Raw genomic sequence first — 23,722 nt, 5'->3', positions numbered from 1 at the left:
GCTCACAGCACAGGTGCCAGCGACTGTGGGAAAAGGGACGGACACTTTCTCTGGTAGGAAAACAGATTGTTTCCAGAGACTGGGGGCGAAGCCCTCCAGCCCTTGGGTCCTCAGCAGTGAAATCACGTGGGCGCCAAGCGAGGACCCAGCAGCTGGCAGGGAGCTCGCTGCCCCGGGACCGGGACCGCGGGGAGACCATGAAGCCCTGAGCCCGAGAAGCCTGCCTTCTGGGATTCCAGCCTTGTCACCCTGACGCCGCACACTGTCACCCGGGACGAGCATGACGCCCCCATCCACGCTGTTACTCCAGGACGAGCCCTGTGATCTGGGTGTAAACGTGATGACTGAGGTTTCTGCCCTAGCCCCCCCCAGCATTCACCCTCTGAACCTCATCCACCAGTAAATTCACACTCGCAGTCTCCTTTTTATGAAACTGGAAACTTCAGACACCGAAGGCGAGGGTGTGGCTAATTAGTTACAATTTACAAAAGACCTATTTAACGAATTACTTCTCAATCCTCAGCAAAAATACCCATTGAAAGATGAACTCACAACAAAGCCCTCCATAAGGAGCACCTTCCATCCCTGGAAACGTGACCAGGAAACCCAGGCGCCTCCGCCCAGGCCCATCTCTTTGTTCTCAGTCACCATGGGCGCGACTCTCCCGGAGCTGGGCAGGTACGGGACGCCGGCCGCAGACCGCCCCCTGCGGCGCCCCCCTGCCAGGCCCTGCTGGTCCTGCCCCTGCTGGCAGGGAGACCCCCACCCCCAACGTCCTTGGGAACGGAACAAAGGAGCTTCCAGGCTGAGCAGCAGCTGTGCCCCGGTGCCCAGCAGGCACTGCTCAGGATGGGGGAGAGGACGGGGACAGGCGGGGAGGGGGCCGGTGGCCCGCCCACCCAGGAGGCCCCCTGCGAGCTCGCCACCCGCCAGGCTGGGCTCCCGAGCAGGTCCCGCGTCCAGGCCCCGGGGCCCCCGCCCTCGTGCACGCCCTCGGCCAGCCCACCTGTGCGGGTCTTCAGGAGCAGCCAGAGCGTGGACAGGTCCCGCGACAGCAGAGAGAGGAGGCTCAGGGTCATGCTGTCGCCCGCCGGCCGCGTCAGGAGGCAGCGCCCCGCCGCCCGGCACGCCCGCGCTGGGCGCACAAAGGGAGGCGGCTGGGCTCCATGCCGGCCGCCCACCCGTGGGACGAGGACCTGGCTCTGCCCGGAGCCCGCGGTCCGCCTGCCTGCCTGTTCCGCTCGCGGCCGACAAACTGCGCTCGGCGGGGTGGTGCTCTGGTGCTCGGGCTCCCCAGGGCCGGCTCCCTCCCTGTCGCCCGTCCCAGCCCTCCCTGCGGGGCCCCAGGCTCAGCGGCTCCTAAGCCTGCGGGCGGGCGGGCCGGCCTGGGGGCTGGGACCACCAAGACCCCGCGGGGCGGCCCCTCAGGTCCTTAAGAAGACCTCAAAATCAGGCAGCCCCGCCCCCAGCCTTCCCGGGAGTGGGGCCCAGGGGAGCTCGTTAAAGCGCAGGTCGGGTTCGCAGGTGGCGATGCTCCCGGGAGGACCGGGTCTCCAGCAGGAGGGACCCCGGGGGCTGAGCCCAGCCTGCAGGGCCTGGAGAGGATGGCACTTGGGCTGGGCTGGGACCGGCTGTGGCTGCGCATCCTTGGGCATCGCAGCCCGTCCTTCCCATCCTGGGCACGCGGCCGACTGCGCCCGCCCAGTCTGGGCCCTGGGGCCTCAACCCCAAATGGAGGCCCTGGAGTCCAGCCGCTCACGCCACGTGGGGCAGCGGTCACTGCGCGCCAGGCGCCCCGTCCACGCCCCACCTCCTGTCACATGGCTCGGGGTCTGAGCTGGTCTTCGCTGGATTGGCCCCATGTCCCCCTCCTCATGGCTCCTCCATGGCCTCCCTCTCTCGGCCTCCGGCTCACTGGATAGGCTTCCTCCCTCACCCGGGGCACCAGGGCCAGGACCTTCCCTCGGAGCAGGGGCGACACTGAGCCCCCCCACGCCTGGCTCACATGGGCACCCGGGGCACCAGTGACCTTCCCTCGGAGCAGGGGCGACTCTGAGCACCGCCCCACCCCCAAGCCTGGTTTACACCGCAGGCGGTTCTAGTCTCAGCCCAGCCTCCAGGGTCACGATCCAACTCCTCGGAGACGCAGAGACCATGATGGCCCAAGCGCAGTCCGCTCCAGCCCGAGGGACAGGCATCTGGCCTGTGGAGTTGGTGACTGTGAGCTGGACAGTGGCTGTTCAGAGGCCCGACGTGCTTTGGCGAGGTCACGCTGCTGGGGCTCCACCCCTCTCGCCTGCTCCTGTGGCCCTTTCCTCCCGACTCCACAGCACCTGGGGCCTGACCCATGCCCTCCCGACCCCAAGTCAAGGGGAAGGCCTGACCTCCAGTCACTGTCTCAGGCAGGTTGCTGCGCTGCTCACCCAGCCGCTGGGCCCAAGCTCTGGGCCCCGGGCTCCACTGTGGGTGCCCTTCTCCAGCCCACGACACAGAATCTGTTTTTCTCGTTTCCCTTCAGGCTGTGCTTGAACGCGAGAGGCATGCCCCGCCTGCTGTCTGAGGTACGAGACCCGCTGCCTGGGGAGACTGGTGGACAGACTCCCAGGGCCGCCCTGAGCTCCACCCTGAAGGCACCACGGTGCAGTCTGCACCGAACAAGCACATGCCCCCCCCTTTAAAACCAGATCCCTTCGGAACTCCAGCATGGAGTTCAAGAGGAGCTGGTGGTTTGGAGGTTTCCCCTCTAAAGACACGAGATCGGTTTCTCCCGTCATCAAACGCGCAGCAGCGGCTGGCAAGGCGTGGGGTCCAGAGGAGCACCCAGGCTCCGGGGTCCCTGGAGCAGGCCGGGGGGGCTTCCCCAGCAGTGGCTGCAGCTGGGGAGGCATGAGAACAGATCCCTCTCTGTGTCTCCGGCCCGAGGACCCATGGAGCCGAGGGCCACGGGCACACCCACGGGTCCCACACCTCAGCCTTCCCCCCACGGCCATGGAGCTCTGGTCCCCGTGGTGCGAGCCTCAGGCCATCTGGCCCCGCCCCAGGATGCACCCCAGGGCCGAGCTCCGCTCCCCAGGCTCAGCTGTGCCCCAGCGCGAGCGCCCACCACGAACACAGAACACATATGACGGGAGAGGACGGGGGAGTGGCCGCCCTGTACCCTCGCCCCCCTCCACGCCCCCAAAGCCCACCGGCGTGGCTCTCCTCAGCCTCAGACCTCTGCATCAGCTCCTGGGTGCCCCCGGTGCCCCCCTGTGCCCCGTGACCACAGCCCCCACCACCTAGTGGGGCTGCCACCTCCCCCTGTAAGCCTGCCAGGCTTTCCTGCTCAGTGCAGATGGTTCTAAAGCCATGGATCCGGTCCCTGCTTTTCACGACGGCCCGATGCTGTGCTCTCTAGAGGGGGCCGAGCTCGGTGTGGGAGGGCGTGCAGGCCAGCTGGGGGCCAAGGGCACACACACTTCCTGCGGTCACTGGGGACAGTTCATTAGCTAGCGCCCTGCAGATCCTCGAGGATGGCCCTGGGCCAGGGGTGACACGCCACACTGGGGAACGGCTGAGCGGGAGCCTGGGGTGGCAGCCAGACACTCTGACGCGTGGCTTCAGGCCCTCGAGCTCACCTAGGACCCGGCACAGGGCGCCAGGGGAGTTTGTTTAAGGCGCAAAGGTTCTCCAAGGTGTGAGGGGGCTGGTGATTTTTCAATTACTCACAACTTTCTGATTGACAAAGAGGGCAGTTTTTTACGGCTCTGCCCAGCAGGCCACCAGCACAAGAAGCACAAGAACCAGCGGCAGGAGAGGCTGCGGAGAGTTGGGGACAAGCCCAGATGGTGGGAGAGGAGCTGGAGGCTGACCGCAGGCCTAGGAGGTGGGCAGGGGGCAGGGGCGGGGGGCAGGGGGCCAGGGGGGCTCGGGGAGGGCAGGGGCAGGGCAGAACCTCTGTTCCCGAGGGGAAGGGCGTCCAGCACCCCGACTGCCCTGCAGGAGCTCCCTTAGCTGGAAGGCGTTGCGGGCAGGGACCTGACTGTGAACAGGGCGTGTTGTTTGAGAAAACAGCATCCACGTCACAAAGCGCGTTCAGCACACGGTGTAGACGGAGCCGCGCTCTGAGCACACAGCGTAGATGCGCCACACTCTGAGCACACGGCGTAGACGGAGCCGCGCTCTGAGCACATGGCATAGACGCGCCACGCTCTGAGCACACGGTGTAGACGGAGCCGCGCTCTGAGCACACGGCGTAGATGCGCCACGCTCTGAGCAGTGTTCGGGCCGCCCTGGTGCACCCGCCTCCCTCCCTGGCGGTCCGCCACAGTCACAGACACTCGGCGTTAATCCTTCCCTGTCCAGGGGCGCAAGACAAGCGAGGCAAGGACGGTCTCCCATGGGCGAGACAGCCCTCCCGGAACCCCATGAGAACATCGGGAGGTGTGACTTTATAGCCGGATCCAAGCCCTGGAAGGTGCAGGGCCCCGAGCGGCCTCAGGCAGCCACCCTCTGCAGCCGCACCCGCTGGGAGGGAGGGGCCGTCGCTGACTCACTCGGCCTCCTGTTTGCTGAGGCCTCGCCACCTGGCCCTGGAGCATCGTCATGGCGACCTGTGCGGCAGGTGTCCCGGCTCTGCAAAGCCTCCCTAGAGCTCCTCATCCTCGCTCGGCCTGGCGGGCCCCTCCCCTCCACATTCACATCCCCTTCTTCCCCCTGGGTCCTCTTCCTGGGTCCTCCCCGTCCCTCTGTGGTCCTCCCCGTCCCTCTGGGGCTCTGTTGTGCTCACAGCCCCCTCTCCCCCCACGTCCCCTCCTTCCCCCCGGGTCTCCCTCCTGGGTCCTCCCGTCCCTCTGAGGCTCTGTGGTCCTCAAGCCCAGGTCGCCCCCTCTTGGGGGAAGGTCCCCAGCTCTGCCTCGTCCGCTTGGCTCAGAGCCGAATGCGTGCTCCCAGCCCCAAGCTCACCCACGGCCACTGGATGAGAAGCAGGCTTCCTGGAGTGACGGCAGGCCCTGAGGGGCCAGCCCGAGCGGTGGTCCTCTCCGCTGCCCGTCACGTCCCCCAGCCCCCAGGCTTCCCCTTGAGCTCCCGCCATCAACTCGGCAGTGAGACCCTGGGCCACGTGCCACCACCGCTCGGGGGACCCGCGCTGGGGCGTCAGCAGCACGGGGTCCCAGGCAAGCTCTCAGTTCACATGGGCGCCACAGTCCACGCACACACTCAGGAGCCTGGGCCGACAGCCCGGGTGGAGGCCAGCTCCCTCGGGGGACACCCCCCCTGCCCCTCCCTCGTCCTGCCTCATGGTCTGTCGGGGTCCAGCCCGGCCCCAGCTCCTCGGGTCCTTCCCCAGGGCTTTCCGATGACTCTGGTTTTGTCTGGAGCCTGGACTCCAGTCTGCCGCCCACCCACCCTCCACGGATGCCCGACAGGCCCTCGGCACTGTTCGTGAGCTCCAGACCCTCAGAAGGGCAGACCCCTCCTCACCCTCCACCCGAGGCGGCTTAGCCCCCCGGCCCCGAGTCCACAGGGAGCCGAGATGACAGCATACAGTCTGTGGCCGAGTTGCAGATGGCCACCATGGGACCGCGCTCCAGGACCCAAGGCCCTTTCGGGGAAGGGAGTGGGCTCGCTGCTGTTGTGGCTGGAGCCGCCCAGCCAATGGCCACCTCTCTGCGCCCTGGGCGCCCCCTGCCTGCCTCACCTGCAGCTAGAATGGCCACACCAGATCCCTGGACGGCGATGAGCACGCACACCCCAGACACCTGCCTCCTGTGCTGCGGGGATCACGGGTGGGGGGCATGCGCCTGGGGGTGCGGGCTCGGCATGTCCGACCTCGGCCTGCGGGGGTCAAGTGCAAGTGCGCAGGGAGGCCTGACTGCCTCGTGGGCAGCGAAGACAGGGGCCCGTGAAGTCGGAGCGAAGCACAGCCCCCCGGCATCCATGACAAGCCGTGCTCAGAGCCTGCCAGGGAGAGCCCCCATGGCCCCAGGGCAGGCACTTCTTCCCGCTCTCTGGCGCCCCTTCCTTCTGACTACAGCCTGATTCTGGCGTCCGGTCACCCACCTGTCCAGCACACACCCAGCCCCGGCGCCCCCGGGGCCTGGACCCCGCCAGCCCCGGCGCCATGCTGCCTGTCCTGAACACCCCTGGGTCCCGTGGCTGACTGCCCCTCTGCGTCCCGCATCCCCGCATCTTCCACAAGGACGTCCTCCCTTCCCGACAGCAGACAGGACGGCCAGACTCGCCCACCGAGGGGCCAGACACGGCCGCGGGAACTGCTCGGCCTTCACTTCCGCCCTGGCCTGTGTTTCTCATGTGCGTGGAGTCGCACAGGGGGTGCCCGGCTGCTTGGATGGGAGGCGGAACGAGGCAGCTCGCCCTCCCATGGGCTGCAGGGCAGACGTGCTGCCCGCGGGGCTGTGGGCAGGCCCGGGCGCCCCCACCCGCCTCCCCAAGCTACGCAGGAAGCCTCTCCCAGCAGATTGGAAAAACAGACACGGGAGCAGATAGCATCGCTGCCTCGCGGGTGGGGCGGGACAGTGTTTATCCGGCTGCCACCCTCGCGGCTCGGGAACAACGCTCCGCTTGTTCCGCACAAGCTGCGGCCTGGACAGAGCGCAGGGAGGGCCGCCTCCCTGAAGATCAACACCCTGGCGCTTCACGCACGGCAGTTCCGGGCGGCGCAGGGGCAGACGCAGGGCACAGCAAACACGGCTGGGCCTGGGGTCCGTCAACCACCGCCCAGCGAGGACGCCCGTGGGCCCCAGACACCCCGGGGGCTCGGCCTGTGGGCAGCAGGCGTGGGGACCCCAAGGAAAGTCTCCCCGACACACACACACACCTGGAATCACCAAGGAGCTTTTGCTGTGGGATCTGGGGTGGGGGGTGACTGGACCACGGTGGCCTCGGGAATTCTGGACGCTAAAGGCGACCGACCTGGCTTGTTCCCTTAAAGCACAGCGGGACCCTGGGCACGGGCCCACAGGAAGGCGGACTGCACCGGGATGCAGGGGACACCAAACCAGGGTTGGGTGTGCCCGCAGAGCTGGTGCAGTTTCGAGGGGGTGGTGGCTCAGAGGCGCGGTGGGAGGCGCTGAGCTGTGGGGACATGCACCCCTGGGCCCCCGGGCAGGGCACTCTGGAGAACCAGGGGGGTGGCACCAGGGGAGGGCGCCCAGGGCCCCTCAGACCCACATGGGGGAGGAGACGACCCACGAGGAGAAGACCCCGGGAGGGCGGCCTGCACGCCATTCACTTAAAGCCGTCCGGCCTTCCCGTCAGGGTCTCGGGCAGTCCACAGCTCCCAGCTCCCCACCGCGGGGCTGCAGGATGGGGAGGGCTCGGTCCAGGTGGGCGGCCGCAGCCGCTGATGTTTTTGCTTTCTGGCTGCATGTGAGGCAGGCAGGATCTTAGTTGCTCAGCCAGGGGTCAACCCCGGCCCCTGCAGTGGAAGTACAGACTCTTAACCACTGGACTGCCAGGGAAGCCCCCTGGGAACACCTCTTACCTTTGTGCTAAAAATGTAACTACGGCTATAACTGAACTCACTTGGCAGCTTGGGCCAAGCGCTCTGTGCTCAGAAGGGACGCCTGATTCTTCCGGGGGGGAAGGGGGCGAGGGACTGGTGTGACGTCTCGGTGGGAGGAGGCAGGGTCCGGACTCGAGAGAGGATGGGCGGGACGTGCTGGACACTGCCTGGGCACCGGGCCCGGGGGCACCTGGGGCTGGGGGGGCTTCCTGGTCTGCCCCGGGCCCTGGGAGGACCCCCGCCGTCTGCCGCCCCCAACTCACCGGTCCTGCACGCCCCCACCAGCCCCTGGGGGCCCTCTGCTCTGTCCCCCCAGCTTGGGTGCCCCCGAGCTGGCAGGCAGGACGCGGAGGCCTAAGCGGAGGCGCCCAGGCTGGGCCGGGGGCACAGACCCTCTTCCCTCCTGGAGTCCCGGGCAGAGACGCGCGTGAGCAGGAGGTCTCAGCACTGCTTTTCTCTCTGCCCTTCTGTGCGTCGAGACGCAGGTTTTTAAATCGCAGAGCTGTAGGCTCTTAACCTTTTTGGCTCCTACATCACGTTGTCTGTCTGCAAACACGGCAGTGACGCACAGAAGCAGCCCGCGTCCAGCCAGAGGCAGCCATGTCCACGGCAAGCCGCTGCGTGTGGCCAGGCGCCCCCACGCCCCGCGGAACTGCACCAAACACGGCAGCGCTTCCCGGGGAGGCGTCCCACCGACTCACCCCCTGCGGCCCCCCAGACACAGACCCTTCACAGCCTGTCATCCGCCTGCCGCCCACGACCCTTGGGCGGGCTGGGGCCGGGCGGGTCCCCCCGACAGCGGTCGCTCCCCCGCCAGGCCGGCCCTGACGCGCCCACGCGCGCTGGGTGACGCCTGCAGCTGGGACGTGGTCCCAGCCTACTCCGGGCCGCCTGCTCTTCTGGGCCGAGGCTGAGCTCTGGGACCCAGGAGGCAACGCCCGCGGCCCCAGGAGGCCGGGTCTCACTTCCCTGTGGCCGCTCTGACTCGTTTTAACCCGCGAGTCGGGTACTTTCGGCCAAACGTGAGACGGGCACCTGCTCCGCTGACGCTACCGTCATGGGACAGCGGTCCCGAGGGGCCAGGAGGGGGAGCCGGACGTTAAACGAAAGAGGAAGGAGACGCAGAGTCAAAACAGAAACCTCACGCCCGGGTTAACCTCGTGCCTGGCGGGCTCGGGGGCCTGGGCAGTGCCCATCCACCCAGGACTGCATCGTCCGCCCTTCGGTGCCAACAGGACCAGCGTGTCCCCAGGAAGTGCTGGGCAGGCGGGTGGAGACTGCATGGCCCCCGCGAGGCCCGGGCCCCCGGCGCGGGCAGTCCCTGCCATCCCCGGGGCGAAGGCGGGGGGCTGGCGCCCAGAGGGCGTCCGGCAAGAGTAACCCACTGAGCTCGGGTCACTCGGGGACCGGGCCTGGGCGCTGCGACAAGGACCGTTCTCAGTGCCGGGGCCTCGGGCATCTCGAGCTCAGGGCCCAGGGTGTCCGTCGACCCGAGGGGCTGATTGCACTGTCAGTCCTGACGGCCGCCCAGGACAGGACGGTTCTCAGCGCCGGGGCCTCGGGCATCTCGAGCTCAGGGCCCAGGGTGTGCGTCGACCCGAGGGGCTGATTGCACTGTCAGTCCTGACGGCCGCCCAGGACAGGCAAGGACGCTTCCGATGACTAGCACCCGGCACCCCCCATGTGTAAAATGGGCGAGGCTCCCGCGAGGCAGGGATGCTACGGGTCACACACGCAGAGCTCTGGACCCGCCGGGAGTCAGAGCCACACCTGCACGAACCCGCGGAAGCACCAGCCCGGGTCTTCATTGCAGACCAGGCCCGGGTCACGGCGGCCCCCCAGTGTCCCTCACAGAGGCGCCACGGCCCTCACTGCCTCCCGCAGAGGGGCACGGTCAGCGCGTGGCCCGGGGGGACTGCCAGCCCCTGGAGACGGGGCAGCTGACCCGCACTGAGGCGCGAGGCTGCCGCTGTCACGGGCTCGAAGGCCCCACGCGACCTCCGGGTTTGCTGCCCCGCGCCTGATGCGCACCTTCCCCACCAGGCGCCCTCGAGGGGGTCCGGCCGCTCTGACGACGGGGCTCAGACGGCGAGGCGTGGGCTTCTGGCCAAAGGAAGGCTCATCTGAGGACAAGTGGGCAGAGGGCCGTGTGCCCACAGCCCCGTCCCTGAGCTGTCCCAGACGCCCTCCCTCGCCACCACAAGGAGCCCGGGGAACGCTGGGGCCCGTCCCAGCACACTGCCTGCACTCACCCTCGGCCACAGAGAGCAGCCAGGAGCACCACTCGCAGAAGAGGTAGTAGCTCTTCATCTCCGCCACAGAGATCCGGGCGGCCGCGCCGTCCCCCATGGCCGAGGGCCGCTGTGCCCGCGCTCCATCCACCTCCTCCTGCTGGACTTTGCTCCCGACTGCCTGCCTGGGGCCAGCTGGCTTTTCACTTTCAGTTCACCCTGCAACCATGGGGTGACCCAGCAGCGGCCGGCGCCTCCTCACCCCGCCTACGGACTCACACACGGGCCGGCCCGGCAATCCCACCTGGCTGCGGGGCAAAGCCGGGGCCACCTCCACGCTTCAGCTGGTGCCTTGAGGTCAGCACAGCCGTGCCAATCAGAGGACGCCGGCCTGGCCCGGCCGATAACACCCAGGGCGAGTGGGGGCTGTGCTTGTCCGAGGAGGCACATCCAAGGCCCCTCGATCCTCCAGATGTCAGCCAAGGCCGGCTCCTCTGGCCCCGTGAGGGCGAAGGGGTTCCCCCCTCGGAGGCCCCTCAGATCCCGACACCTGCCCCACCACACAAGGCGGACACTGCAGCCCTGCCCTGCCCAGCACGGGGACTGGGGGGACGGCTCCTCACCTGCGGTCCAGGGACCAGGAGGCAGGGCCCCTAGACCCAAGCAGCAGGCGCCCAGTGAGGCTCGGTTACTCACTGGAGCCCAGGCCAAGCCCCCAGGCCATGGGGCCCGTGGGGGCCGCAAGCTCACACAAACCCAGACACCTGACCCCCCAAAAAACGGACCGAGACACCTGACCCCCCCACAGACCCACACACCTGACCCCCACAAACAGACCCGCACGCCTGACCTCAGACCCACACCCCTGACCCCACACAACACAGACCCACACGCCTGACCCCCACAAACAGACCCGCACGCCTGACCCCACACAGACCCACACACCTGACCCCACACAGACCCACACACCTGACCTCAGACCCACACACCTGACCCCCCCACACACACAGACCCACACACCTGATCCCACACATGCACAGACCCACACGCCTGACCCCACACAGACCCACACGCCTGACCTCAGACCCACACACCTGACCCCACACAACACAGACCCCCACGCCTGACCCCACACACAGACCCCCACACCTGACCCCACACACACAGACCCACACGCCTGACCCCACACACAGACCCCCACACCTGACCCCACACACACAGACCCACACACCTGACCCCCACAAACAGACCCGCACACCTGACCTCACACAGACCCACACGCCTGACCCCCACACACAGACCCACACACCTGACCCCCACACACAGACCCACACACCTGACCCCACACACAGACCCACACGCCTGACCCCACACAGACCCACACGCCTGACCTCAGACCCACACACCTGACCCCACACAACACAGACCCACACACCTGACCCCACACACAGACCCACACGCCTGACCCCACACAGACGCACACACCTGACCCCCCACACACACGGACCCACACGCCTGACCCCACACACAGACCCCCACACCTGACCCCACACACACAGACCCCCACACCTGACCCCACACACACAGACCCACACACCTGACCCCCACAAACAGACCCGCACACCTGACCTCACACAGACCCACACGCCTGACCCCCACACACAGACCCACACGCCTGACCCCACACACAGACCCACACGCCTGACCCCACACAGACCCACACGCCTGACCTCAGACCCACACACCTGACCCCACACAACACAGACCCACACACCTGACCCCACACACGGACCCACACGCCTGACCCCACACACACAGACCCACACGCCTGACCCCACACACACAGACCCCCACACCTGACCCCACACAGACCCCCACACCTGACCCCCGCACCACATCCACCTCGAGTCTGGGGAAATTGGGGAGTTTAGCTCAGAGGCCAGAGCAGGGACTTCAACCAAGTTGCTTGAAACTCAAAATAACAGAAACACTAAGGATCACCAGATTTCCTCTGACTGTGGAGTGTCTCCTCACCACAGGTTTGAGTACAGCCCGCAGGGAGACCCCTCGAGGTGAGGACATCCTCTGAGAAAGCACTTTGACTAAAACGTGTCCTGTCTGTCTACGGAGCTCCCACCAGCTCCCAGCCTGTTCTCCAGGAGCTAAACTGGACGACCGTTGCCGTGGCGTCTGCCACTGCTGGATGAAAACCAGGCTCACAAACGACAGGCCCGCTGTGGGAGAGACCCGCGTGCTGGCTGCATTCCCGAAACACGCGCACACTGCAGCCACTCTAAGGAAACCAGGCTCCGGGCCACCCTCGCTGCCCACGTCCGGCCCCCGCCTCCCAGACCCACGGCACAGCGGCCCCGCGGCCCTGACCTGGCGCCCGGAGCATGATGACCCTGAGCCTGTCTGGGCCCGGGTCAGACCCCGCGTCACAGGGCTCTCCCGAACAGGCAGAGGGCCCAGGCAAACGCCAGAACCTCGGCCGCGTCTGAAAGGGCCTTACCCACAGCCAGTGCCGTATTCAACAATTTCGGGTGCATCGATTTCCCAAAAGAAAGGAAACATCCCAAAGACACCCCCTTGAGGGTTTCAGTGCACCCGCCGGTCGACTGCGCTCCTCTGGAATTCCTTCCGGAAGAACCTTTCGTTTTTTTGAGCGTGTGACCTTGCGTCCAAACGTTTCCCCTTTTTGCATCAGCTGCTGGGAAGCTCATAAGGGAAATTCTGGGCTCACTCAGCTCACCCACGTGCCTCACATGTATGTGTGTGTGTGGCCAGTCATGTCCAACTCTGTGTGACCCCATGGACTGTAGCCCACCAGGCTCCTCTGTCTATGGGATTCTCCAGGCGAGAACACTGCCTGGAGGGTTGCCATTCCCTTCTCCAGGGGATCTTCCCGACCCAGGGATGGAACCCATGTCCCTTGCATCTCCTGCATTGGCAGGTGGGTTCTTTACCACTGCGCCACCTGGGAAACCCCAGATGTGTTCACCGCTTTTTTTGTTTGTTTGTTCACCGCTTTTTAAAAAATCAGTTCTGGTTCTGTGTAGAACAGTCCCTGACAACCTGGAACATCCCTGTGGAGAACTTTCAAATTTGCAGGATACAGCTGGTTTCCCTGCTCACTGGGACTCAGTCCCAAGTGTCCGAGGTGAGTGGACGCCCCTCCCCACAGCTCAACGGAGTCCTGCTTCTGAAAGGTGGCGGCTCCTTGGAGGAACAGAGCAGACGCAGCAATCTGTCCCTGACTTCCTCTTCGCGAGCTGCTCATGTCCACTCTGGCGATCAAAGCACACCTCGCCTTGCAGCCACTGTCTCCTGAGCCCTCACTTGCAGCGGGAAGCTGACTTGGACCATCCCCCAACCTGAAGGGGCTTCTTTCCACCGGACGCAGAGGAGAGCCCAACCCAGACACGAGCGTGGAGGAGCCTCGGCAGACTCACAAGTGGGAGGAAAGCCGAGGGCAGAGCAGGAAAAGGGAGGTCGTGGGCACCCAGGCTCGGCACTATCCCTATAGTGGAGGACACGTATCCCCAGGATGCCAGGCTGAGCAGTGCGGGCAGGGGGCGCACAGTGAGAGGAGGGGCAGGCAGTGAGGGAGGGGGAGGGGTGGACAGTGGGGGAGGGCTGGGCGGTGGGGGAGGGGTGAACAGTGGAGAGAGGGAGGGGTGGGCAGTGGGGAGGGGTGGACAGTGGGGGAGGGGTGGGCATTGGGGGGAGGGTGGACAGTGAGAGGGGGGCGGGCAGTGGGGGAGGGCTGGGTGGTGGGGGAGGGGTGAACAGTGGAGAGGGGGAGGGGTGGGCAGTGGGGAGGGGTGGGCAGTGGGGGAGGGGTGGGCAGTGGGGGGAGGGTGGACAGTGAGGGAGGGGGAGGGGTGGGCAGTGGGGGAAGGCTGGGCAGTGGGGAGGGGTGGCCAGCGCGGGAGGTGAGGCTGCATGGAACCACACCACCTGGGGCCGCATGTGTCAGAGCCCGAAACTGCCCGTTGTCCACCCTAGTCTGAGCGCTGGTGGGCAGGGCACAGCAGAGGCATCTCCCATTGACCAGGAACCCAGCAGCTGCTCCAGCCGCATCCCCACCCCCTCCCCCACCCCGGGGCAGCCCTCCGCAGCTCACAGCCACCCCTGCTCCGCCCAGACGGGACCCTGGGGTCCCCACTTCTGAGAGAGGTGCTCTGGGGCCTCACTCCGAGGGGCCCCTGGAGCACTAGGTCGCCTGTCCTGCCCCGCACCTGGAAGGGGGGGAGACTCAGCCCCCAGCCTCCCCTCCCCGCACAAGGCCCCCAAGCATCAAGGCAGTTCAGTCCTTCCAGGACTAGGGGATCCTGGGCACCCCCAGCAGCTGGGGTGCAGATCCCCAAGGCCAGGGCACATCCTGTCAGATGACTCGGGGACCCCCCCCACCGTGTGGAGTGCCCGGCGCACAGCAGACTTGGGAGGAGGATGGGAGAGGCTCGCCGCACAGGCACAGCCCTGGGGCCAGGTGGGCACACAGGCCTCTGGTGATGACCCCCAGGCCTGAGTCAGCACAGGAGCCAGCAGACTCCTGGCGAAAGGTCCTGAGTCCTGCGCACGGATGGAGCCCAGCGCAGAACCACGGCCACGAGCGTCAGTGAGGAGCTGAGTCCACGGGGTCAGCCCCGCCTGGCGCTCCCGGTGTCCTCCCCAGACGCTCTCCGCCCGCGCCAGGTGACGACGGCCTTGCTGGAGTAGGAGAGGACGCAGCCCGAGGGGCGGCTCTGACCTTTGCTCTGACGTCCTGCATGCAGCAGACACACAGGCGTCTGGGCACAGACTCCCCCTGATGCCCCGCGGGGCCCTGAGTGCCCCCGTGGTCAGCACCACCCTCTGGCTCCTGGCCTCCAGAGGACGCGGGGGGCTCCAGGCCGAGGGGCAGGACAGAGGGGTCAGCCCTGGGGGCGCTCTGCCCCTGCCGCAGCCAGCGTGAGCCCCGAGACCTCTCCGGTGCTGTCTGCTGAGCCTTCTTCCCGCGTCCTCCCCAGAGTGCTCCTGGGCAGGGTCCAGGGCCCTGGGACCAGAGGGCAAAGTAAACTGAGGCGACCACGCTCCAGCCTTGGTCGGGGCGACTGAAACAACGTCTCTAGCCTACCTTTCTTAACAGGCTTGTGAGTGGCATATGAATTTTGGTAAAAGAAATATCCAGAGAGTTGTCACCCACTGAGGGCCCCCCCTCATGCCTGCAGATGGGGCCACCACGTCCCCTCTCACCAGGCTGCGGGCGCATCGAGGCCGCCCGGCGATGCCTCCAGCGCTGCAGCAGGGGTGGCAGGCGGAGCCAGCGCTGGGGAGCCCCCCGGGCTCCGCGGGACGCTCCCCTCTTGGCCATGGTCCTGAAGTCTCCCCACCGAGGAGGAGGCAGCGGTGGCGGCTCCCGGTCTTCAGCCCCGGCTCCCCCGAGGGCCGCCCTGCAGGGCTCTGTGGGGGACGCTGGAGAGCCGGGCTGACCCCAGGATGCGCCAAGACGGAGACCTCGGGGCGATGTGAGCGTCCAGGCTGCGGCCCCCGGGACTCCGGGCGTCCAAGGGGCAGTGGAGGAACGCGGAGGGCACGCCTGGCGGTCAGAGAGGGGCTCCTGAGGCGGGCGAGGCGGCCTACGTGCAAGTCCTGGGCGTTTCCTTCCTCCTTCCTCGGGGGTGGGCTTGTGTGCGGAGTTCCCAGCCTCGGGGGCCGCGGAGCAAAAACCCTTCCAAGCTCAGGAAGCCTCGTGTCCAAACAGCAGGAGCGGGAGGGCCTCAGGGGACGTGGCCGGGCTCTGGAAATAAACCGGCAGTTCCGCCGCCCGGCACTGCAGCTCGCAGAGAGGAAACCGATTGCAGCTTTGTTTGGCCGGCGACACTTTGCACAGAGAGGCTCCGAGCCTGCCCCTCGACGAGGCCTTGGGGCAGCCCCGAACTGTCCCAGGGCGCGTGCTGCATCGGCACCCTGGGAGCAGCTGGGCCTCCCTTTCTGGGGCCGTGGTTCACCTCCTCGCACAGGCGTTCCCAACAGGACCGACCCCGAGGTGGAGCAGACGCCATCCATGCTTGCGTCTTCTCACTGGCTTCCCGAGAGGCCGGCCTGGCTCACGATCCGAGGAAACAGATGGTGCGTTTGATGTGGCAACTCTGGGATGCAGGCCACCCCGAGACCAGGGTGCGGGGCCTCAGGGCAGCCATGTGGAAATGGTCCCCACGGTCCATAGGAGCAGCCCCCACAGGCTCTGGGACCCACAGTGAGCAGGACTTTGAGCCATGTCCCTCCCTGTGTGCGTGCCATTGCCCCAAAGAACCCTGAATCCTGGGGGTCGGGCCAGTGAGTCAGAATGAGCACCCACCCAGATGGTTCATGACCAGACACGGGCCTCCTGCCAAGCCGCTGGGGTTAACCCGCTGTCTCCTAAATACCTGATTATGTTTTAAAACTGTTGCTAACTAAACTCTTCCCCAAAAGTCAGCTCTGTGTGGGACCTCGGTCACAACAGGCACGTTTCTGTCCTGCACGTTCACAGCCTCGAATTCCCAAGCATCTGAGATTCTGCAGGACTCTCCCGGCAGTCGGTGGGCATTTCCTCCCCAAGACCCCGTGAACCATCACAGGCACCCGGGAGCCAGGGCTTCGCGCAGGACGCTGGCCACCCTTCCGTGTGAGCAGCCGGGGACGCTGAAGGCCGCCTGAGAACTGGCCTTGCACTGCTGGGCCCAGGGGTGTACATCACACAACGTGGCCTCAAATTAGCAGGAAATGCCTATCAATAAGTGGGAGCAACTTAAGGCTCTTGGCAGTGAAACAGCCAAGCTGCTCACGCCAGGGGAGCAGAGGGTCACTCGGAGCCTGTCTGATGCCAAGTGAGACGCTGGGGGACTGAAGAATCAGTCCTTCCAGGGTACAGGCGGGCTGGGAGCAGTGCCATCAGAGCCTGCGGACAGTCTGCCCCTCGTCTTCTCCGGACACGTGCACACAGCAGGCTCCCCGACGGGGCCGGCGAGTGCCCGTGAGGCCAGAACACAGGGGAGCAACCTGAGGCGCCCTGGCCCCCCAGCCCAGCAGGGCACGGGCAAGCACCCCCTCCCGCCTTGTCCCTACCGGGCCTTCCCTTGAGTGGGCGCCCGGCCACATGGGGCAGGAGGCCCGCTGTCCTGCTGCCCGGCACCGAGGTCTTCAGGGGCCACCCCGATGGCCCTCTTCTCTGCACACCTCAGCTCGTCCCTGGCTCCACTCTCGGCCACAGCCTGGGCCCCACCCGCTGACAGTCCCCAAGGCCGCCAGGCAACCAGCCCCTCCTAAATTGCTCTGCGTCTAGTAGGGTGACGCTTCCTGTTACTTCCAGGGACACGTCTTCCTTCTGACAAAGGAAGCTCTGGGGCTGGGCGATGGGGGTAACCTCGCTACGGCTCCAGTGCTCGGAGGTTTCTGTAACCTGGAATAAAGCTGTCCATGGAGAAACAGGCCTGTAGAGTCTGGAACTGGTTACTCTTAACAATGAGCTTTTTAAATGATGCGCTTACGTTCTTACATAAAGGTCACGGCACACCTGATGGAACAACTGTTGCGACGTCTGGAGACGATGCCCAGGTCACGTGACTGTGCGTGCGTGTGAGGCGCTCAGTCGTGTCCCACCTGTGCGACCCCATAGACCGCAGCCCGCCAGGCTCCTCTGTCCATGGGATTCTCCAGGCAAGAACACTGGAGCTGGTTGCCATTCCCTTCTCCAAGGCAGCTTCCAGAACCAGGGATCGAAGCTGGGTCTCTGGCATCTCCTGCGTTGGCAGGTGGATCCTTTACCACCAGTGCCGCCTGGGTCTTACAACACTGACCACGATGACAAGGTGATCCAGCTCCTCCCTAAGCATGTTTGCAAAATTCTTTCCAAGACACAGGTTGGGACGTGGCCGAGCCAAATTTTACATAAAGGTTTTCCTTTGTTTCCTTGGGAGCAAGCATGCCGCCCATGAACCACTCGGTTCTGACACCAATCACAGTGAGTGACGGTCACGTCCGAGGACTGCGCCCACTGAAGCTTCCGGGTCCAGACAGAACCTCGCCGTCCACTCCACGAGGTGCTGGCCTGACCTTGGTTCTGCGCCCTAAGCGTCCAAGAGTGACTGAATGAAAGAATCCATAGGAACACGTGATCCTGTCAACAGTAAGGGGGGGTTTCAGACGGGAAGACAGTGAGAACTTCACTCCTCTCAGAACTGATGGAGGCGAACAGTCACATGACCGATAAAGCACGGAGCCCCACCGTCTCTGCGCGTTCAACAGCCTTCCGTATTTTGTTATTCAAATAGCAGGGCTTCCCTGATAGCTCAGTTGGTAAAGAATCCACCTGCAATGCAGGAGACCTAGGTTCAATCCCTGAGTTGGGAAGATCCCTTGGAGAAGGGAAAGGCTACCCACTCCAGTATTCCAGGCTGGAGAGTTCCATGGACTGTATACTCCATGGGGTCCCAAACAGTTGGACATGACTGAGTGACTTTCACTTTTCAAATATCAAACACATGTTACCCTTAAGAAGGATTCAGGAATCAAGAGGCTAAACAATTCTGTTTTTAAAGACAAAGCACTCTCAGAAAAGTAAGGTCATATGAAGGGCCCCAGCTCACCACACCTAGTATCTGTCCCGGAAGTCATCGTTTGGTGACATGTTGGTTCCAGTTCTCCCCTCTGGGGAAGGAGGGCCACGGCCACACAGGGCGAGGTCGAGGACGAGGAGCCGGCCCTGCTTTGGGGACTGGGCTTGCTCCCGTCACGCAGTTAATGACGGAATAAAGCAGAAACCCGGAACGTTCGCTGACTCCATCTAGAGATACAGAAGGCACCTACTCTCTGAAGCACAGAAAGAACGGTCACTCTCTTTCCAGCTTTACGCTTTCCCGGAGCCTCCTACCCACAGCTGGACTTCCTCGCACACGGGTGCGTCTGTGGGTCTGGGCCGAGCAAAGGCTCCAGGCTGCGTGCTCCCGCCCCGGGCGCGGGGCCCGGACGTGCCGCTGGGCGCCCTCCATGCGCCGGCCTCTCTGCCTGGATCACGGGTGTGGTCCTTGCTCCCTGAGCGCCTCCCCCCACTTCTCACTCCCTGGGAGAACCCCGGCCTTGAGCCCCTGGGAGGTTAGTCGAACAACAGTTAATAGCATTAATGGCAGGATTTCTTTGGAAGGAAGGATGCTAAAGCTGAAACTCCAGTACTTTGGCCACCTCATGAGAAGAGCTGACTCATTGGAAAAGACTCTGATGCTGGGAGGGATTGGGGGCAGGAGGAGAAGGGGACGACAGAGGATGAGATGGCTGGATGGCATCACTGACTCGATGGACGTGAGTCTGGGTGAACTCCGGGAGTTGGTGATGGACAGGGAGGCCTGGCGTGCTGTGATTCATGGGGTCGAAAAGAGTCGGACACAACTGAGCGACTGAACTGAACTGAATGGCGGCAGGGACCATGATCCGGGCACCCGCCCACACGAGCTTCTGTGACGTCAACCCTGGAGGCAGGAGCTCTCGTGACCCACTTCACAGATGGGGAGACTGAGCCCCCCGCTCCTGTGGCGGGGAGGATGCCCACCCTCTCACCTCCCATCCTGCCTTTAAACCAATCACCTGGACGACTGTGCTTCAGCTGAGCTTTTCACAAGCTCAGGGCAACTGCGGTCTTCGTGACAGGATGGGAAGACTGTGGGATTCGGGCAGGATGGGAACATCAAACACCAGCTGGGCTGCTGAGCAGCCTGCAACTGAAAGCCTGAATACAGCTTCCGGAGGACACAGCCGAGGGGCGCCCAGGTCCTTAAAAGGAACGCGGCAGATGCGTGAATACCACGGACCCAGATGCTGCTGGACGAAGGTCCCAGGACGAAGGTCCCAAGAGGCTGGCCGAGCGGCTGGGACGCAGCTGGGATTCGTTTCTTGGATTGTGGAAAGCTGGTGTAGGAGATGGGAAGATGGGCGGTGCCAGACTAGAGGGCAAGTGTCCCTGATGCACTCGAGCCTGGGGGGTGGGGCGGCCTCGTCACTCACGCCCAGTGACTTGTCCCTTCAACACGCGAAGAGCCAGGAGCTGCGAGTCCTCACTGGGGGCACGAACACTTTAAATATGACAGAGCTTGTGTTTTAACCTGGAGAAGGAAATGGCAACCCACTCCAGGATTCCTGCCTGAGAAATCCCACGGACAGAGGAACCTACATTTCATGGGGTCGTAAGAGTCAGACATGACTGAGCGACTGTCTTTTCATCCATCCATGCCTCCATCCACCCTCATCCATCCGTCTGGACACTGAAGCATGTATGTTACCACATGTAAAGTAGACGACCAGCGCAAGTTCCATGATGAAGTATGCATCCATGCATGTCGGGAGAGAGCTAGTACTGACTGCTCACCATCAGCCCTGGAGAGGGGACACCAGGGGCCCTTCTGCTCAGTGGTTCTTCAAGTAAGGTTCCTGGCCCGGCACCATGAGTATCACCCGAGACCTTAAAAATGCAGAGCTCAGGCCCCTGACTTCCTGGATCAGAGGCTCCAGGGACGCCCGGGGTCTGGGATGACTCCCTCCAGAAGGTTCCGACGCTCTGTCTGAACCACTCTTCCGTGTTAGGGAGAGGCTTAATGGGCTCCATCCATTAGCCTTTCTCCCTCAAACGTTTCTCACTCTGTCACCACTTACTGCTAATCTAGGGAGAAAACCACAACAACGGCAACTCTGGAAAAGCAGCCCGACTACACAGAAGGGGAGCCTCGGCCGTGGGAAGGGCACCTGGCTTCGTGATTCAAGACTGAGAGAGAGAGCTCAGAGAGTGTAAATTCCCAAGGTCAGCAGCCTCACAGACCACACAGGCAGCAAGCTTCATCCCCGCCCAGGTGGACTAACCCGATGACGTCCTGCGGAGGGGAGGGGGGCGGGGACAGTAAACCCAGGGCTGAGATCAGGGAGCAGAGGGGCCCCATGGCGGATGGAGAGCAAGTCCCACCAGCCCAGGGCGGGCCACACGGTCCAGCTCCGTGCAGCCCCGGGAGGCCCCAGAGCCCAAGCCTCAGCTCCAAGCCCATCCCCACCCCACCCCTGCCCTGAATCACAACAGCAGCATCCAGGTGACCTCTGTGACCTCCAGTCAGAGCCGTTCTGCTACACAGGGGGCTTCCTCTGCAGCAGTGCTGGGGATGCAGACCTGGGCTGCTGGGGGGCTCACGGCGGCCCCATCAACACCGCAGGACACACGAGTCTCAGCCCCAGCTGGTGGCACCTGGGTTTGTGCCAAGGGAGGAGGCAGGTCCTCCCCCAACCAAGCGGCCAGGTGCTCACCAGACCGCGTTTACCTGGGTTTCAGAGTCTTGGCGGAGGGGAGCCATCAGAGCACCGTTGTGTCCGAGGACACACAGCAGAGAGCCAGGCGGCAGTCTTCACAGTTTAGGGGGTGCCCAGCACCACCCCGCTCCTGGAAGTCAGTCTCCTTGCCATCAGAGTGCACACGCGTCTCCCTGGCTCACCAGGAAGCCTCCGGCCCTGAGGCCCAGGGATGACATCACCCCTTGGACCAGTTCCCACTGCTCTGTAATCCCGACTCCAGCCCAGCGCAGGGGCCCGAGGATGCCTCCCTCCAGGGTGACGGGCACCGGTCCGCGCCCCTCACCTCAGCTGCACGCCGCACGCTGCACCACGCACAGCAGGACTCGTGCGTCAGACCCGGGAGCCACCCTCCTGAGAACAAGGGGCAGACGGCAGAGGGGCTTCCTGTGCTTTGACCCATTTATCACAAGTCCAGTACTTTTAACACCAAAATCACCATTAAACACAGAACAACCCCCAGGGTCTCAGACCACCACACATGGAGTGTTCACACTGGCTTCGCCACCACTCTGTTCTCAGATCTGCTGGGTCTCGTGCTTATGATAGAGGGGTGGGAGAGGCGTGTGTCGGGGGGGCTACCACACCTACACCAAGTGACTGATCAAACCTAACCTCTCAGGAAAGTGTTCCTTAGATGATGAGGCAACAGTCCGTGACGCAGCACAGCAACATCAGGAAAAACCCAGCAGCTCACTTTTAATGGTGCACAACCGTCTCCTCTTCGTCTCGAGGAGAGCCAGCCCTGGCTGACAGGGCTCTGCACACGCACAGGAAAGCTCAGAAGTGACCAACCGAAGGCAGTGCCCAGCCCGGCCAGCGCACGGCCCTCCTGAATCCAAGCAAACATGGGGAAACTTCTCCTCAAAACCAATTGTGAGTCATCCTTCACTCGGTGCTGAAAACAGCATCCATCAGCCATCTCCCTCTCCACACCCAAGCCACGTTCCAGCATCTGTCTCAGGCTCACATCCTATCTGGTGGAGAAAGACCTCCCTGATGGATCGGACCCTCCCTCCTCAAAACCAGCTTCGACACCCCCCCTCCAGCCCCACACCAACTCAGAAAGCCCCAGGCTCACATTCTTTTCGAGCCACAAACACGTTTGCGACTGCAGCACGCGCAGCCCAACGCAGGCTGAATGAGCAGATTTCAGATCACGGCTCCACAAACAAACCTGCGGTCGCCCAGAAAGCCCATCACCAGTCTGCCATCCTGGCCACCTTTCCAGGCAGAATAAAATCGGGCTGACCGGCCAAGGAGCCTGTCAGTTGCCAGATCAGAGCCATCATTCCACTGTCCTGTTACCTCCGCTTGGAAAAAGAGATGCAGCCCGCCACCCAGAAACCAGGCGCGTCTCCCGAGACTCAGCACATGATGTCAAGCTCAAGAACGGGCTTGGGGCCGGCGGCTCCTCCTACCAGTGCGCTTGGAAACCGCATTCAATCTCTGCACCATTTCCTCCAGGGCCATCTCTTCATGTCTCAGCCAGAACCTCATTCTCCGCAGCGCAGAACGGTCCTGCAGCCCGGGCTTCCTCTGCACCAGAGGTGCTTCGGGGGAGGGGAGGCGCTGGGGAGGGGGCTGCCGCGCCGCCTGCCCGGGATTGGTCCCGAGCCCCGCCGAGGGGGCGCGTGGGGGGGCTGCTCGGCGGAAGCGGAAGCGGTGCGCGCCCCGCGTCTCTCCGCAGCTACCTGGGCACCCAGCGAGTGCACCCCCGCGCGGCGAGCAAGGCGTTCCACAAGTGCACCCCGGGTGCAGTCACCCGGGGCCCCCGCGCGCACCCGCGGATCCTTCGACCGTTCCGCGCGCTCCCTCGCGCCGACCTGGGCCCTCGACCAGTGCACCCCGCGGCCACCTGGGAGCCCCGCGGACCGGCTCACCCCGCCGGGACCTCAGCCCCAGCCCGGCCCACCCCTCCAGCCCCGGGTCTCTGCGCCCTCCCCGGAGCGGAGCGGGGAGCCGCCGAGGCGCGAGTACGGAGCCTGCCCACTGTTACCTCCGGCGGCCCCCGGGCAGGTGCAGAGGCCGCAGCAGCCGGGCGCGCCCTCCCCGCGCCGTCGCATGCCGCCCGCGCCGCCCCCCGCGAGCGGGTCGGTGGGTTCGCGGTGGTCCGGTGGCCGGCGCCTGCCCAAGGACGCGAGGCGTAGGAGGGAAGCGCGCGCCCAGGCTCCAGCCCCGCGATCTCGCCATGCTTGGCACGAAGCCACCCAGGGCATTCTACACCCCGGCGCCCTGCAGAAGCCAGTCATGCGTGTCCCCGGGCCCAGCGCCATTTCCCAGGGAGGCGCGAACCCTGTATGCGCCCGGACCCTGACGGGTGTCTTCCCACGGAGGGGCTGACCTTACAGATGGAGTGTTTGAGGAGCAGGTGCCTGGTTCCTTAAGTGGTTTGGGAAATTCAAGTGGGCAGCTCATGTCAACACAGGGTGTGCCCACATCCCAGTTGGGGGTGGTTTGGGGAGGAAGGTGGCAAGCCCCCAAGGGCTTGTTGACCCCCGATGTCCAGCTGCACTATCAGCCCCCCTCTGTGCTTCGCTGGCTGACCACTGTTCCCTTCATCTAAGGTTCCCGCTCGGTCTCTCTCAGCTTCCTTCCTCTCTGTGTCCTGGAGCACCTTGCTCTGGGGCATTTCAGGGAC

At 64.6% G+C, this 23,722-nt stretch overlaps 1 protein-coding gene and 1 long non-coding RNA gene across 13 annotated transcripts in view; one reads left to right on the top strand and one right to left on the bottom strand.

Annotated features, from left to right (window-relative positions):
* The window catches only part of MCF2L (MCF.2 cell line derived transforming sequence like), an 86,615-nt gene that overhangs the window by 44,588 nt on the left and 18,305 nt on the right, over window positions 1-23,722 (bottom strand). The window contains exon 1 of one of the 12 annotated variants that reach the window (XM_070800515.1): window positions 22,503-22,694. The exons of 2 other annotated variants lie outside the window; for them this stretch is intronic. In XM_070800515.1, the coding sequence (XP_070656616.1) occupies window positions 22,503-22,581 (79 nt within the window). In that variant the 5' untranslated portion in view covers window positions 22,582-22,694. Of the gene's footprint in view, window positions 1-1,006; window positions 1,247-9,759; window positions 10,076-12,250; window positions 12,396-14,976; window positions 15,273-21,053; window positions 21,228-22,389; window positions 22,412-22,502; window positions 22,695-23,722 lie in introns of those variants that run through there. 9 more of the 12 variants (XM_019971773.2, XM_070800517.1, XM_070800516.1 and 6 more) reach the window with 9 other exon arrangements.
* Window positions 15,580-17,184, top strand: LOC139186266 (uncharacterized). The gene is made up of 2 exons (XR_011569837.1): window positions 15,580-15,852; window positions 16,256-17,184. It is a non-coding gene; the product is annotated as an uncharacterized lncRNA (long non-coding RNA).

This window comes from Bos indicus, chromosome 12 (assembly GCF_029378745.1).
Source record: "Bos indicus isolate NIAB-ARS_2022 breed Sahiwal x Tharparkar chromosome 12, NIAB-ARS_B.indTharparkar_mat_pri_1.0, whole genome shotgun sequence".
Classification (NCBI taxonomy): domain Eukaryota; kingdom Metazoa; phylum Chordata; class Mammalia; order Artiodactyla; family Bovidae; genus Bos; species Bos indicus.
This window is presented reverse-complemented; position numbering and strand designations above follow the sequence as displayed.